Genomic DNA, 16,703 nt, shown 5'->3' with positions numbered 1-16,703 from the left:
TGCTCAGGCCTAGTTACGTAGATTACGTACGCCTTGGACTTACGTGTTTTCTGTATGTGTTGCTTTGGTATAGCTTCGTAGTTAGCTGGCAACTTGTTTTGCTCATCTTTTTTTACATAATGGCAGATAAAGATCCAGGGAGACCCAGCCGTAAAATACAACTTCACGAGTCCGACGCAAGTTTCTGGAGGGGGGCGTTTCTTCGTAAATGTTAAGAGGGGGGAGGTTAGAGGGGGGTGAGGGAGAGGTTGTATGTGCGCATGCGCATGCTACGTTCAAAGTCGTAGGAAATTAAATCTCCTCTAATGCCTTTAAATTGACGGAGATTAGTTGGAAACTGTTTGTCTTCTGTCGTCTTCACTGTTGCCATGGAAGAAATTCCCACTTGTCCGCCACAGAACACAAACAGTGTTTAAAAAAAGGTGTTCTTCCTCTTCTTCTTCTTCTCCTTCTTCGAGAGAAAAAAACAGGTCAGGTGTAAGTAGAGAAATTCAATAGATGTTAGATGAATTTTTCTGTACAGACAGTACAAACTGAAACATGGTACAAAGAAAACGTTGGGTCGCTGGTAATAATCGAAATGCTATAAACTGGCTCCCACTCTACTAACAAATGGAGTATATTTTCTGTAATTTGCCATGTCATGGCTGAGCACACCGCTAACCGCGTATTGTATCCGCTCAAGATTGACCTCATGAGACCGAAGCTTTTCATCAGCGTCCCAGAAAATGTGCGGAGGCTTTTTGGAAGCCGGTGAGAGCAGCACAGTGAAATGTCTGAATACACCTACACCTGCATGCACAGCAGGATTTTCTTAGATATATTATGCAACGTAATATAGATAAACTCAAACAAACGATAACCAGATTACAGCTGAATTAAAATTTAACAATATCTTAAAAATCACATATTAACCCAAAACTCCCTGGTCCACCTACTCCAGATATCTGAATGGTGTTATAAAGGATTATCCACATATTCGACTCTTTATTTCAAGGTGTTAAGCATCTCTAAATCGTTTGGTTTTTGGGGGATCAGATTAACACTATAAGTAAAAGTATTATTTGCTTTTGTATTGAGATTAAGATGAAAAGACTGATGCCACTCTCAAATTGTTAAACACCTAGAGGGAGTACTCGGTAAGCTTAGCTGAGCATAAAGGCAAGAATACAACCTGGTGGGCTGCTAAATATTTGAACCAAAGGAACTCTTTGCACATGTTATTTCATTAGGTAGGTGTGTAGGAGAGGCATGAGTGTATCCGAAGTTTGAGTCTGCCTCCTGCACACTGTCTAACTTTTAAAGATAAATTTATTAGCGTGACATTTAGGGGTTAGACAAATAGTATGGTACGAAGCTTTGTACCAAGCCATTACAGGTCTACCACTGAAATGTCATGCTAATAAATGTGCCTTTGCAAGTCTAATTGATATAGTTGCAAAATATTACAAAATCTGTTACCATGTGAACTGCATACTCTTAAAACACATGCTGCATCTGCTATGTGAAGACTGCAATGAGAATCTTCTTCATCCACACCTCTGTATTTCATCAATAATGGTAGTCGTTGCTGTACTTCGGAGATCCTTCGATTAATTCTTATTTTTTAGCAACTTCTCCCAAACACAGTGTGAAGTTCCCCTGTGCTTTGTCCCGCTACTGTTCTCAGCACAACTCAGGAATAATCACAGTGACACAGTGCTATAATCTAATCTAAAAAACTAGTCGCAGCCAACCTTTCTGAAGCAAACATGAACCTTTTTCTGTGTTCGATCAGAGTGGTAACCTTACCAATGGGTAGCTATTATGCCCACTTTCAAATTCCACTTTGTTCTTTGCATGGGGATTTACACTTCCCTAAACTGATCTGTTAGCTTTCAGTTATAGGCTGTCTTCAGGTTAAATTAATGTTTCACAACCAACCAAAATTTACCATAAATCAACAACATCAATATTTTCTGCTTAAGGAATATATTTATTTTCTTTCTTGCTTTTCGTGCTGCAAGCTGGATCAGAAAACTGACCCCACTGCCATGTTTACATGATAAAAGTAGCATCATGATTAGCAGCTGCTTAGTTTACTTTAGCATTTAGACTGGAAAGAGCTGGCCTGACTAGGTCCAAAGGTAACAAAATCAACGACACACCTTTAAATCTCAATGAATATCATGTGCATCTCACTTATGTAATTAAGCTCCACTGGGTTGACAAGACTCCATGAACTCCAGGCACTAAGGTACATTTGGCTAGGAATAATTACAGCACACAGCATCCAGTAAAAGCAGCAAGTAGCTTTTACATTCCTGTAAGGATTCAACAGGTATAACTTAGTAATCTGGTCACTATCTCTCTTTTAATGTGGACATCTACTCGTCATCTGGCAACACAACATAACTGACCGGCTGTGTCTAAACCATGGCCTGGCCTGTATCTTAGCTACCACAATGATACCCAGTTGTATTGCTGCACACAAGACCATGTAATACAGGTTTTACACGACCAGGAGTGCCAGCAGGAAGGCCCCGGCTGTCTATGTTCTTGTTACATTTTCAAAACATGACAGCAGCCCAGATGGAGTGAGATGATGACACGCCTTCGCTTGTGTCTTTTCCTCGTGTTTACGTTGTAATGCTCCGATTCGGTGGGTTTGCACTGCACATTCTGATGCGTCTCAGAGGTACATTGTACGGTTTGACGCAGGCTGTGATCAACACTTGATTAGAATCATCCTGCATCTCGACTCGCAAACTTGTAAGATCGTCACTGACGCACTGTTGTTTTAATAAATGCTAAAATAAATGATGTTGGTGAAATTGGTTTGAAATTACAGCGATTTCCCACTGTCGTAAAAACAGAAACTGAAAAGCATCCCAGACGTATCTTATCTTTGGTATCTACAGTGACAGCACACTGTAATGAAAATACACCAGTGGAATGGCTTATGCAGCAGATCAGTAAACTTTGACAAGCCTCCATCTCTGTGTTTTCTCTCTCTGCAGCCGGAGAGAAGACAAACTGAGGATCCCCAACGGCTGGCTGTGTCACCTGGCCCCTGAAATCATCCAGCAGCTCTCTCCGGACACAGAGGAGGACAAGCTTCCTTTCTCCAAACAGTCAGATGTCTTTGCTTTCGGGTGAGCGTCCTCTTACCAGATGCCCTCCTGTTTGTTTGTCTAGACAGAGCCGTGGGGTTGATTACACAACGCTGCCGACAGAGAATCCCTAAATACGTGTGTGAATTCGATAAATTCCTCCTGACTTTTAATGGTGCTGTTTCCAAAAACTTTGACATCATGTGACAAAGAGGAAACTCTCATTACCAGGTTTCCAGATCTCATTATAGATACAGATTTCCACTGCTTACTGTACAAAGGCAGATCATGGAATAATCTGATATTTTAAATATGGCAATTTGGTTACTGGTTTTGTCCGCGTCCAACTTGAAACCATTCACCAAGCGGAGGATTAATAACTTAAAAACTTAATTACACAGAAATTATGTTGACATAGACGCCACTTGGTCCCGTAAACCTGATTTGGAAGCATGTGACTTGCCTCTTTATGAATGAAACCTCGGATATGGATGTGGTGCGCAAATAAGCAATGGCAGCTTGAAGACAGCGGGATGTTGGCGGAGCTGATTGAAGTGCATAAAGTGCACGCCGATTAGCGATCGGTTGCCCCATGTGGATGCAAGAGAAGGGTTGGGAGGTGTTCAAAAGGCCATCGCATGAGCCTGTGCGCTCTCATTAGCTCTAATTCAGTCAATAGCAATGGTCTGCTGTCATTTATTTAAGAAGTTTCTGTCATTAGGGGTTGCAGTCAGACAGTACAGTGGGAGAAAAATGCTGGTTTGTGATCAAGCTGTCAAAAAGTAGGTCCTGTTTATGTTTTTTAAGGAACACATTACCTTCAGCTTATGAAAAAATACCAAGAGGTCAAGGAATGACGTGAATGAGAATTCAGAAGGATGAAGGAAAAAAGCAACTACAGAGGGTCTATAGTGCTTTCAAGGATTCCTATTCATGCGACAGTGCATTTAAATGCTGGAGCCACAAGGACTGGCAGGACAACGTTACCTCGTTTCTTTATGTTTAAGGATGGATTAGTGTATCCTACGCTGACAGAGATAAGAAAAGAAGCACTGAAGCACATGTTTTTACATTTAAAGAAGCTCTATTTACCATTTGTTAAAGTAATAATAATAATATCTTTATTTATATGACCTTTTAAAAACAGAGCTTACAGATTAAAGAAGAAAGGAAGGATATTCAGGAAGACCACTGAAAGACCAGAAAGTACAAAAATACAGTTGAACATGGTTTTAAAGTATTAATAAAATTTAAATAACATCAGATTTAATAATAAAAGAGCCAAAAATACCACATTGAAGTACGGAAGAAAAAATGGAGGGTAAAGCCAGAAAGACAAGGCAAGTAGTAGTAATAATAATAGTAAACACATGAAACAAATATGTCAATCAGTAAATAAATAAGTGGTAAAGGAGAGAAAGATGAACAAATACAATTTCAAAAATGAATTACACTACAAAAATTGATGACATCACATAAAGGCAAGCCTGCAGAAATGGGTTTTAAGAAGACACTGATGCTGCAGTTTCCACTTTTGACTTTAGAACAGTCTCATATGGGTCAACGTTTCTGATATATAGCTTGGGGACTGACCCTGATGAGCTTTTAAAGCGATTCTAAAACAGACAGGGAGACAGTGGAGGGAAGTTGGATTGGGGTGACGTGATGTCTGCTAAATAAAACCCCATTCTGCTCAGTTCTGAGCCTTCCTGAGCAAAAGAGACTATTCGACTACGAGCTTTGTCTCAAAAGATGCAATTATGGAGTCCAGATGTCCCACGGTTGAATGCTGTTGGACTTTTAGGAAGAATTGTGCATTTATTTAAGCCAACTTCATCCTAAATCTCAACCAAAAAAACTACGCTGCAGTGATTAATGAAGTATTCAGAATTCTAGAGACGTCATCTCATGTCTCCATTTACAGACTATTGCAGCGGGACGGCATTCTAACCACGTTTAAAGCATAGTGGGGAACTGCGTAATCCACTATAACAAATTGTTCTTCTAGCCGGATGCCGATTTGCTATAATAAGGACATCATACTCAGAAAAAACAAGCCTCAATCCACTGTCCATCTCAGACAAAACAACCTCATCGGCTGTCCACCCAGTGGAAGATCAAGACTTTGCCTCCACATCCAAACAGATGAGGATGAGCCAAAACAAGCCCAGGAAACCAGGAAACTCTTGTCACACAGGAGTGTTTCTGATTCATGTGAGACATCAGAGATAAATGGAGTCACAAGACAGGAAAGCTTAGTTGAGTGAATGATACAAACCAAGAGAGAGTTGCCGTCTAGACTTTTAATCTGAATGAATAGTTGCAGGAAATGTTGAAACGGACTGAATGAAAGAGTCAACAGGAGCAGTTTTATTAACTGACGCTATGCTTGGACTGTTTCGCAGCAGAGTTTCTGTGCATCTATGTCTGGTTGTGGTCACTTTCAGTTCAACAATTTGTGTCGATCAAATTTAGGAATTTCATTCTTTACCTACATGTAAAAGTCTGAGGAAATGTTCATTGCAATGGTCTCTCCCTTCAGAGCTCCAAATGTCTCAACATCTCAATGAATAAATAAAAATATGATGTACATTTTGAGTAATGGTTAATATGACAGTAGTAAGTGACACTAGGTGTCTAAATGCTGTACAGAACTCTTTTTGTATATTTAGGCTTAAAAACTGCCCAAACTGTAACTATAATTTACAATAAAACCAATATTCCCATTCCATCAGGACCAACCAGCTCCCTTTATGCTTAAGCTTATTATTAGACCTGCTTTTAAACTGTGCTCAGACTTTTAATAAAAACTCCTTTTTACTGTAAATATCAGCGCTTTTGCTACCTTTTTTGGGGTAAATATCAACAATTTGCACCTTTACTGTACATTTTCGGCATTTTATTTATTCGATCAGCTTGATTAGCATGTTTATTTATATTATTATTTAGATTTATGTAAAAACAATATGTGTTATTTCATGCATTTTCACCCAAATCATCTCTCTGATTCCTTCATTTATAGCCTGCCGACTGTTTTCCTGAGTGTCACTCAAGTTTCTCAACCCAAGATGTCTTCCGTCTCCTCCTCTGCAGCCCATTTTGTAAAAAATTTGTCCTAAACTGATTAAAACTCCCCGTGGCTCCTGTTCTTCCTCCGCTGCCATTATGCTGCTTCATTTGTGGGGGTGGACCCTGCTCTGTTGACTCCTAACACAATTGCATTTTCAGATGGTTCCCCATATGGAGGTTTCGTCACTATGTTATTCTAAAGGGAAGGAGAGCGCAGCACTGGCGCACAATGTCCAGCTGCTCTGTTAGCCCTTTGTGTTACCTGGAGGTCACCCCCGCGGCGGTTTTGCATATTCATCAACGATCAGCCGTCACTTTTTTCCCCTTACTCCTGGCAAAGGGGCTATTTTTAATTCTCCTCAAACTTGACGCGCAGAGCAGAATGTAAAAAACCAAGTTATTTGCGCGGGGGAAGGTGGTGTATGCTAATGTAGCATGGGTAGTAATTAAAAATGTGCTGCTTTTTTAACTTCTGAGTGACACTCGAAGACAGAATTCATCCCCAAAATGCATTAGACGATCTGGCTGTGCAGAAGCCACATCCACAGCTGCACATTAATCCCAAAGCATTGACTTTTTATAGTTGTTGTGACTGAAATGCTGTTTGCTCTGGCCTGTTTGTGAACCGTCTATGGGTGTGTTTCGAAGACAGTGGTGTTATTCTTGCGACCAGAAAGTCCAAAGCGTTGACCCGCTCTGCTCCTCTGCCTTCACAGCACCATCTGGTACGAGTTACATGCACGTGAGTGGCCTTACAAGAGTCAGCCAGCAGAGGTGATCATATGGCAGATTGGCAGCGGGATGAAGCCCAACCTCGCCCAAACCGGCATGGGGAAGGAGATATCCGTAAGGGCTTTACTTCATCTTCTTCCTGTTCATGTCTCACTCTTTCTGTCAAAGTGAATTGCTGCTTAATTTTCATCTTAAAGCACTCCTTTACTCATTTTGCTCCCACACATTCTATAAACGTCGCATGATAAAGACATTAAAAAGGACAGTAGATTTTAAGACGATATTGAGGAACAGAAGAAGTTTTTGAAGAAAGCTTGTAAATGAAATTCCAAGTGAAAACTTTCAAAAGAAGACAATTAGAAAGTCAACATTATTTAATTTTGCATAACTACACTTCAAAGACCTTGGCGTCGACAAGGAATGTTTTTAATGCTCCGTTTTTAATTAAAGATTATCGCTGAGTTTTACACACGGCTGTGAGCAGTAGTAGCAAGAGATAGCGGCTCAGAAATGAAGTTTTAGTATTTGAAAAAAAAGCATTAATGTGCTAATATTTACAAAGAGTGTCAGATATGAGCCTGCTCTGATGAAAACTTACGGCTGTTGAAGCTCTCCTTTGCTGTAATTGGCAACATGCAGAGGTGCAAGACTTTGGTTTCCTTTATCTCACTCCTTAAAACACTTCCAGTCCCAGTTTGAACAGATCTGTGGATGTGACCTGTTAATTCAGCCTTCTTTGTCTCCATGCGGTTAAAAATGTTTGTCACACACAGTTGTTACCTAATATTTCTTTATAAATCACACACCAAGGCTGCGGAGTCCAGCTTAGGGAACAAATTTCTAACTTTTTTGGTTTAGCTCCTTTTGTCAGGCGGCTGGATATCTCATTTTACCATCTTAAGTACCTTAAAGCTGTGTCATGGCTGCTGCGTGTGTCACAATTAGAGCTGCCCTTTAATCATATTTGGGAGGGTCACTTCAAAAATGGTGTCCAATGTCACTACTATTAACTAATAGATACCAATTAAAGACTGTAGTTGTAACCTAATCTAGGTATCACAATATAGAAGTAATGCAACTTGATTACCTTCTGTTGCTTGTGGATCACCAAATATTCAACAATACACAAGAAGTAAGTTGACTTTTACGTACATGTAGTAAAAACCTTTAGCTATCATTTGTAGTACTGGATAGTTATTTGAATTCATTTCCCATATTGATTCATTTTAATAGTAATTTGAGTGAACTGACCCTTTAAATAGTCCAGCAGAAGAGATGATGTAGTGAATTTAATAAAAAAAAAGTTAGCCAGTGAAACCATAATAATGAGCTAACTGCATCTGACAGCATCTTTTTATGAGCGTATTATTTCTGAAATGGAAATGGAAAATTCATATGCAATGATATTTTACCTAACCACAGCACCTTATGGCACCTTAAGACTTTAATTAACACTAAAGTAGAAATATCACAAGACCTGTGATGAACCTCATGACTCAACCTGAGGAGGACGGCTTTGTCACTAGTGATTCAACTGCAGCTCATAAACTGTGACTCTGTGTGACCGCTCAGTTCTCTGAGGTGAAGAAAAGTAGCTTGTGTGATTTCCCTTGAAATCCTAATTGATCCTGTCTCCACGTCAGGGATCATTTATAGATACAAGTAGATTAATTCATGACGCTACCACTGATGTGCCTCACATGCAAATGTACGCAAATCTGTTGTTTTGAAGACGCTCATATTGATCCTGCTGCTGTCTGACGCTGCAGGTGTATGTTTGCATGTGTGTGTATGTGGTCCCTATGAAAAGTGTTTACATCTCTTGGAAATTTCCTTTTTTATAGTTTTTTTCAGCATCGAATTATGGTCAGTTTATTTCACTTTTCTGAAAACAAATTATAAAAAGACTCTTTCATGTCAAAGTGAAAGTGGTTTCAGCTAAGCAGTGTCAATTAAAAATGTAAATAAGTGATATAAGTACTTACCCTCTTCACATGCTTTTAAAGTCCAACCACAAAGTCTCTGTTGGATTTAGGTCAGAGCTCTGACTCCAGCACATTCACCTTGTTGTCTTTAAGCCATTTGTGTGTAGCTTCGATTGTTTGCTTCAAGTCACTGTCTTGCTGGAAAGCAGATCTTCCAAGTCATGTTTATTTTGCACTCTACATCAAGTTGTCCTCCAGGAGCTCCCTATATTTTTCTGCCATTTTCTGCATTTATATGACCCTTAACCTTCACAAGACTTCCACAGCCCCCTACTAAGAAACGTCTCGACATCATGATGCTGCCACCACCATGCCTTACAGTGGGGATGGTGTGCTTGTAATGATGTGAAAACAAAACATACAGCCTATGTTCAGATCAAAGAATGTTATTCCAGTTGACTTCAGGGTTTCCCACTTTCCTTCTAAGTGTTGTCAAATTTTATCATGAACTTGTTTCAACAGTGGCGTTCTCTTTGCCACTGTCTCATAAAGCTTTGATTGGTGAAGAGCAGGTATCATTAGCTGTGTGCAGTCACTCCCATCTAGCAAGTGAAACCTCTTAAGTCCAGCAGAATAGTGTTAGATCTCTGGGCCTAATCTTTTGCTTGTACAGTCACTCAGTTTTTGGAGGATAGCGTGCTCCAGGCAGATTTACACATGTACCATATTCCTTTAATTACTTATTGATAGATGTAACTGTACTCAAAGGGAAATTGAGTGACTTGAAAGTTTTCTTGTGTCCATCCCCTGATTCGCTTTTTATTAACCTTTTCACAGAGTTGCTTGGAGTGTTTTTTTTTGTCTTCATGGCGTAGTTATTGCCAGGTGTACTGATATACCATCTTTCAGATACAGGGGTGTTTTTAATGCTATTATTTGAGATGCATTCACTGTATCCACATGTTCTCTGTTTCACTAATTCCGAACTTCCAGCATCAGTTGGCTGCACCTGTGTTGAATTAGGTGAGTCACTTTTAATGGGGTGACTAGTCCTGCCATCACTTATTTTACATCATATGTTTTAATGAATTGACATTAGTGTATAGAAATCTGTTTTCACTTTGACATGAAAGAGTCTTGTTTGTACATTAACTTCTTGTCAGAGGAGCCAAATATAATCGACCGTGATTCTCGTTAAAAAGCAACAAGCCCACCCCTAATAGTCAACCAATATGAAGAGTTTTAGGCAGCCAAGTTTGAATTGGTCCATTGGTCAGTCATACTCAACAGTCACTCAGTTAGTCATGGACAAAATTATTCACTGATGCAGCAGGTCCTTGCACTTGTTAGGTACATATGTTGGACAGGAAATCCAAAGTGTGAGGGTTTTTGACAAGCCCAAGAAAGTCAAACATCCATCCATCATCCATCTTCTTAATATTTATGCTTTCTGTATCCTATTGTTTGTCACTTTGCCTGGCTCTTCAATCTGACGTTAGATTAGCCTACGTCAATAAGTGCTAATTAAACAGCTTTAGTTTGAGTGTTAAGTGTTGGCCAAGCTACAAAAACTTGCAGTTGTTTTCAAACCACCTGCATGGATTTGTCCTCTGCCTCACATCTCTTCCCATCATTCCTCCACTTTAACATTTGTGCATCACAGATTAAAATCCTTTCAGACTAAATAAATATTTGAGAAAAGTAAATTTCTCCCAATTGCAGCGAGTCAATACAGACCCATTATGTGCACGACATGCATTCATTCAGTAACCAGGCGCTCCCCCTGATACATCTGGAGATAATGAAATGAAATGTCTAACAATTTGGGGTTTTTCTGTTTGTTCCCCCCCATGTGTCTGTGTGTTTCCCAGGACATTCTGCTCCTCTGCTGGGCCTACAAGCAGGAAGAGCGACCCAGCTTCTCCAAGCTGGTAGATTTACTGGAAAAGTTGCCAAAAAGGAACCGCCGCCTTTCCCACCCAGGGCACTTCTGGAAGTCAGCTGAGTATGTCAAATGAGTTAGGGACATAAAACAGCAAAACAATCAGCAACTATTAAAAGCAGCCGCCATAACTCCACATAAATAACCCACCTCCTTAAAGAATGCACTGAATCCAAAAGCCAGCCCAGTGATGAAAACTGCCCGTGCTGTGTGTATTTTCATGGAATGTTGGCATGTGTGTGTACAGATAAGTTGACTGTCCGGTTTCTCAAAGCAGTCGGGACTCATATTTTCTTTGGTTTGATTTTAAACCATACTGGATATCTTTCCTTTATCTTTTGTTTTTGTCTTTTACTATTGACTTGTTCCCTTCATTATATTTGATTTTATTTCTTGGATGTATCTTTGCTTGTAACTTTCAACAGATCACATCATCCTGGACTTTAAAAAAAAAGTTTGAGAACAAATGTAGATTTTTTTTCCATGTTTTTTTGTTCTGTTTTGAATGAATGTAACTGTTGTACATCACATATTGTATATTTTCATGACATTGTCTTGCCATTCCTTATGTCTGTCAACTGTGTAGACCATTTGTCAAGTGGTACTTCATGGTCTCTTCATGTGTGGATGTCCAGGTTAGGTGTTTGTCAGAAAAGTTGTGTTTGAACTTAAAATGTCCTCCTATTTACACCGTACCATTTGAATGTGAAGAAGCCAGCTTCCCTGTTTGTGTGGGGATGTGTTGGCCCAGTTCTTTGATGGGAGACTGTTCTCTGATCAGCCTGTGCTTTGAATATTGCCTGTGAACATAAGCAAGATGTTTGAACAATGACAGCCTTTGGAAAAAACGTTAAAAAAAACTAACAAAAAAAAAAGGTCAGACCGGGACTCCCCCACTTGATGCTGTTCTGTGAAATCACTGACACTTGAAATGTATCTCGTCAACTGTTGCAGAACTAATTTACCTTTCAGAAATGCTACCACTGAGCCCCCTCCCATTCATCTATTTACAAGAAATAAATGTATATTATTTTACTTAAATAGGTACACAATATAATAGATAGAGATAATAAAAAGTTGGTATAATCAGTGCAGTAAGTCATTTAATTCAGTCAGTAAATGAACTTTACAGACCCTAATGGCAAAATATTGCAAATTACACCTTAGCTTTCTGAGTCATGTATAAAAATCAGATAAAGTTTTTAGATTCCCATCTCTGCAATGATATGATTGTTGGATGCCTAAAGGGACAAACATGACCTTAAAATGACAAAACAAAAGGTCAAAATGAACTGTGAGTTTGTTTGTGGCCTGTTAAAATGAACTGAGAGTGGCTTAGCAGCAGTGTTGTAGTCACTTTGAAATGGGACTCTTCAGATTCATTCAGCCCCATCATGAATATTTATCCAAAAACATGATTTAGCTTGTTTTCTTATACTATTGTGCTGTGGATTTTGGAGAATTTGTGTATTTCAGAAATATTTAATCACATTTTAAAAACAAATTACAAGTTGTTTTAAAGGAGAGAAGTACAAAAGTGTGTAGATTTACTTTTCTAAATCATTTCCAGTTTCCTAAATATATTTACCAACCACTGACAAATTGCTTGAATTCATAACTTTGAAATGAGCTGAATAAGGGAGTGTTCAGACTGAATGCAAAGTAAATTCTCGAGGCAGCTCGACTCCATTCAGAGGTGGAAAGGGATGAAAATAGGTGTTAGATGTAAAGTGGAGCTAATAAAAGCAAGGTTGTGCGCACATTGGTGCCCAAACAGACAGATATTGCTAAAGGCTGCTACTGATATTTTTAGCGTTTAGCTAAGATGCTAAGACTTTGTAGCAGCAGTGCTAGACTGACAAAATCAGCAGCTTGGCTCAGTAACATAAGTTATGCTGCAATATTTAATAATAAATAAGAGTTTGCCTACATTAGCAACATAGCGGCTTAAACTCTTCAACACAAATTCATGGTTGTAACATGACCGATGTAGCCGTAGCAGGTGGTAGAGCAGGTTGTCTCCTGATATCAAGGTTGTCGATTCAAAGTGTCCTTCAGCAAGACACTGAAGTTGCTCCTGATGGCAAGTGAGCACCTTGCATGGCAGTTCTGCAGCCATTTGTGTGCAAATGAGTGATTGAGAAACACACTGTAAAGCATCTAAGGCTAAAGCATGCTACATATGAACCTCTTGAATGAGAACAAAACATCTTCAAGACAAAACAAAAGGAGCCCAGTTGCTTTTTGTTGAAGCTCTTAGTGCAACAGATTAGGCTGTATGTCAGTGTGACTATTTCTGAGGTGTGCAGAGCACCATGAGTGAACCCAGCACAGGATATCTGGAGAAGTTAAAAGTCTTACTGTGTTTGGGCACCATCATTGGAAAGCACGTTCAAATCAAAGCACCTTGAAGTTCGACAGTGATGATTTGAATTCCAACACTTTTAATAATGAGTATTAAAGGTGTTAATGACCGAGATTTTCCAGGAGAAGCTCCACGTAAGCGCTCATGAAGCAGACTATTGCTTACATGTAGATGTGAAACCACAAATTGATCTTAAGTGTTTCTTTTTGTTGCTTTTAAATTTAACTTATTATTTGGGAGTTGGTTTAATTTTCCAAAGTTTGCAGACAAAAGAAAAAGCACAGTATCTAAGAAAACTTAACACTCTATTACACTGCAATATTGGCAGATTCCACACACACACACACACACAGGTGGTTCAGATTGTTAGCTACCTACAACTTATGTGTATATACACACAAAAAAAGTAAAAAATATGCTCATGTTCACTCTGAATGCGCCTTAAAAATGATGTTTAATTCGTTCACTAGGCAAGGACAATGTGCCATTACCTGTCTAATGAAAATTAAATCCAGTGATTCATGTGACATAGCTGTTTTAATTAGACCCATCATTTTCAGACATTATATAGACTCCCAGTGAAGCGATACAGCTCTATGTTTTTACAGTCTGAGCAGCCTTTTATCTCAATCTAATAGGACGTTCTTGACAGAGTTTAGTTTGACTACAACACTGCTGTAAGGATGAACGTGGAGCACATTTAAAAATAAGCGTATTTTTCTAAAACCTGAAATAATTTATTTGCACAAACCTTCAGTGTGACTTCTTGCATTGCAGGCGACACACACGTAAAAGTAACAAGTAAGTAACTTCAAATCTGGCTGAACTTTCCCTTTAACATATCAGAAAAGACATATCAGGATGCTGAAGACCACCCCAGGCCGTGTTTTCTACTTCATACTGTAAATCAAACTATATTTCAAACGTACGTTTCCGCAAAGCCTGAGTCATATCATCACGAATTGGAAGCTGTGGCGTCATTCGAGCTGTATACTGCTTTTGATTCTCTCTAGCCACGTCGAATAGACAGAGACAATCCCATCATGTTAAATAGCCATTTTCCACCTCATTATATACACATCTGCCAGTGTTGGAAAATGCATACAAACAATCTGCTGCTGTTTTTTGGAGTCTGTCTGTCTATTTTGGAATTGCTGGGATTCAAATATTGTAAGTGGATCATTTATATTTGTACTGTTTACAACTTTCAAGTGCATGAGATGGACTATCAAAGATTGATTCTTGTTATGAAAAAAAAAAATCCGTCAACACTATATATAAAAAGTATGTGAGCATTTTTCTGATGAACTGTTGTCCGTTGAGCAGTTTGATCTCAGATTTTGCGTCAGGCTTTGCAAAACTTTTCAACAGCTTTGTTTGAGAGAATGATTGTTTCAGTATATTTATAGATTATATAAATGATTAGACTAGCGTTTAAATTTAAAAAGACAAAAAAAGGAGAAAAAAAATAAGAGTTACGACCTGTGCACATGCTAGAGTTGACAACAACCTGATTGGACAACAATCAAAGATATAACATTAGTGCCAAGTGTACATACCAGATTGTAGACTATGTTTTATCGTCACTTGCCGTAATATCAATATTCCTTGTGGATTTTTTGACCTTTTTTTCTTTTGAATGTACAAATTGTGTTGTGTTTTTTTGTTGCCTTTTGTTTTCTGTTCCTTTAATTTTCTTTTCTTTCCCTCCATTTCTTCCCTTCTAATTGCATAAGCACTGATGCTGTGTTGTTTCTTTTCCTTGATTCCGTCCTTGTATTGTAGATGATAGCTCCAAAAAGCTTGTATTTAATGATGCCTTATGGTCCATGGCTTAGTGATGGGTAGATTTTTTTGATCACGAGCTCTTTTATTTGCACTCATCCTTTACAAAGTGTATGACAATAAAAAGATGTTTTCATTTTGGACGTTTTCCGTTTCTTTTATGTCATCTTTTATCTTGGTCAGCCCCTTATCCATGTTTTACTTTGGTTGAAATTTTTTTAAACACCTCGTGGTGAGTCACTGCTTACTGCCTAAATATTAATTTCAGTTGTAAATAAGTCGTTTTCTTCGGCTCTTAGCTTAATAATGCAACTTTTGGATGGTGTGCTCTCAAGTTTTAAATACTTGAAGCAGCAGTGATACTCCAACCAAAGTATTTTTTTATCACTTATGACCTGAAGCACAGCTATAAAAGTCTAAATATTCATTATTTACAGAGAACAGTGGCTGTGGTGAGCTTGAACTCATCGAGCATAAAGTAATGTGTATAAATGAAAATAAAATGTAAATAAAGAAGCACTACTGATCTTAACATTGACATAATTTAAGCAGGTTTAATGTTGTTATGCAGTAAGTGACTATCAAAGCAAGCAGCCGCTCTGTAGTTTTCTGCTGCCCTCAAAAGTCTAATAGATCAAGAATATTTCCAGCTGCATAAACAAGCCTCCGTAAACCACAGTGATGCGTGTTGCTGTGAGTAAAAATCTGATTAAACTCAAGAAAACCTCGTGTAGCCTCGACACCCCAACTAACCGCACTGCTACGTTAAAGTTTAAAGACATCTGTTGAAGTTTACAGGTTTATTTCTCCTCCGTTCGGTGTACCTGTTTCCATGACATCTATAAACTGAGCTTAGCTGGGTTCATCATTTAGAGAAGCTTCACACAGTAGCATCGCAGAGAATCCAGTTTATCTTACTGGAAGCAGGAAATATCTTTTCAAGCTTAATTATCCCTTTATGTCATGAACACTGTGAACATATAAAATCATAGATAGTAATGCATTTGATTAGAGCAGAGTCAACAGTATTGAAGAAATGCAATATAAATATCACCTCCTTGCTAAACCAGCTCTAAACGCTGTTGGCCATTTTTCCTCATTTGGTTTAAAAAGGACATCTTTTTTTGTAGCTGCTCTCCACGACTGAGAAGGGTGATTAATTCAAAACAAAGTACGGCTGGAAAAAGTGACCTTTAAGACCCCATTTACACCTGGCATGATGCTGTGGTTACGTAATTCTGAGCGGATGCTAGAGATGGGAAAGACTGCAGTGTTAACGAGTTGTAAGCGTTCACGTTTTCTGACAGCTCGAGGCTGCCGTGTGAATACAGAGGTGGTCTGTGTGAGAGGTAGAAATGCTGTCTTGTACTGATCAGACAAAAAAAAAATCCAGTTGTATCTGCCACTTGGAAAATGAAAGTTAATAACTGTGATAATTCAGACACATCAGTGCATCGCAGAACGCACTGGCCTGTATTTGGAGGTGGTCTGTCTTGCATCGTGATCAGATCTCAGACAGTTATTAATTCAACCTGTACACTCGCATCACATTAGTAAGAAAAAAATCTGTGCAGCAAGTTAAAAGATCACCTAACTCCTCCTCTTTCTTCAAGCTGACACAAGTTCAACAAAAGCTGCAAGCAGAATCGAGGTCTTCCTTCACAAAAAGATTCTGTAAGAATTCCTCAGTGTGGGGAGGTCAGTTGGTGCAGTCGATGCCATCAAAGCTACAGTTTTAGACAGTAGGCGTGAGATGGCAAAACCCAGCCCAGTTAAACGAAAAATTTTTAAAC

At 38.8% G+C, this 16,703-nt stretch overlaps 1 protein-coding gene across 2 annotated transcripts in view; it reads left to right on the top strand.

Moving 5' to 3' along the window:
• ksr2 (kinase suppressor of ras 2) overlaps positions 1-16,703 on the top strand; it is a 154,186-nt gene that overhangs the window by 126,452 nt on the left and 11,031 nt on the right. Inside the window, exons 19-21 of one of the 2 annotated variants that reach the window (XM_022209952.2) lie at positions 3,000-3,134; positions 6,878-7,007; positions 10,690-10,823. In XM_022209952.2, the coding sequence (XP_022065644.1) occupies positions 3,000-3,134; positions 6,878-7,007; positions 10,690-10,823 (399 nt within the window). Of the gene's footprint in view, positions 1-2,999; positions 3,135-6,877; positions 7,008-10,689; positions 15,054-16,703 lie in introns of those variants that run through there. The other variant, XM_022209950.2, reaches the window with a different exon arrangement.

Source organism: Acanthochromis polyacanthus, chromosome 7, assembly GCF_021347895.1.
Source record: "Acanthochromis polyacanthus isolate Apoly-LR-REF ecotype Palm Island chromosome 7, KAUST_Apoly_ChrSc, whole genome shotgun sequence".
NCBI lineage: Eukaryota > Metazoa > Chordata > Actinopteri > Pomacentridae > Acanthochromis > Acanthochromis polyacanthus.
The sequence above is the reverse complement of the archived record's forward strand: the minus strand, read 5'-3'. Positions and strand labels throughout refer to the sequence as shown.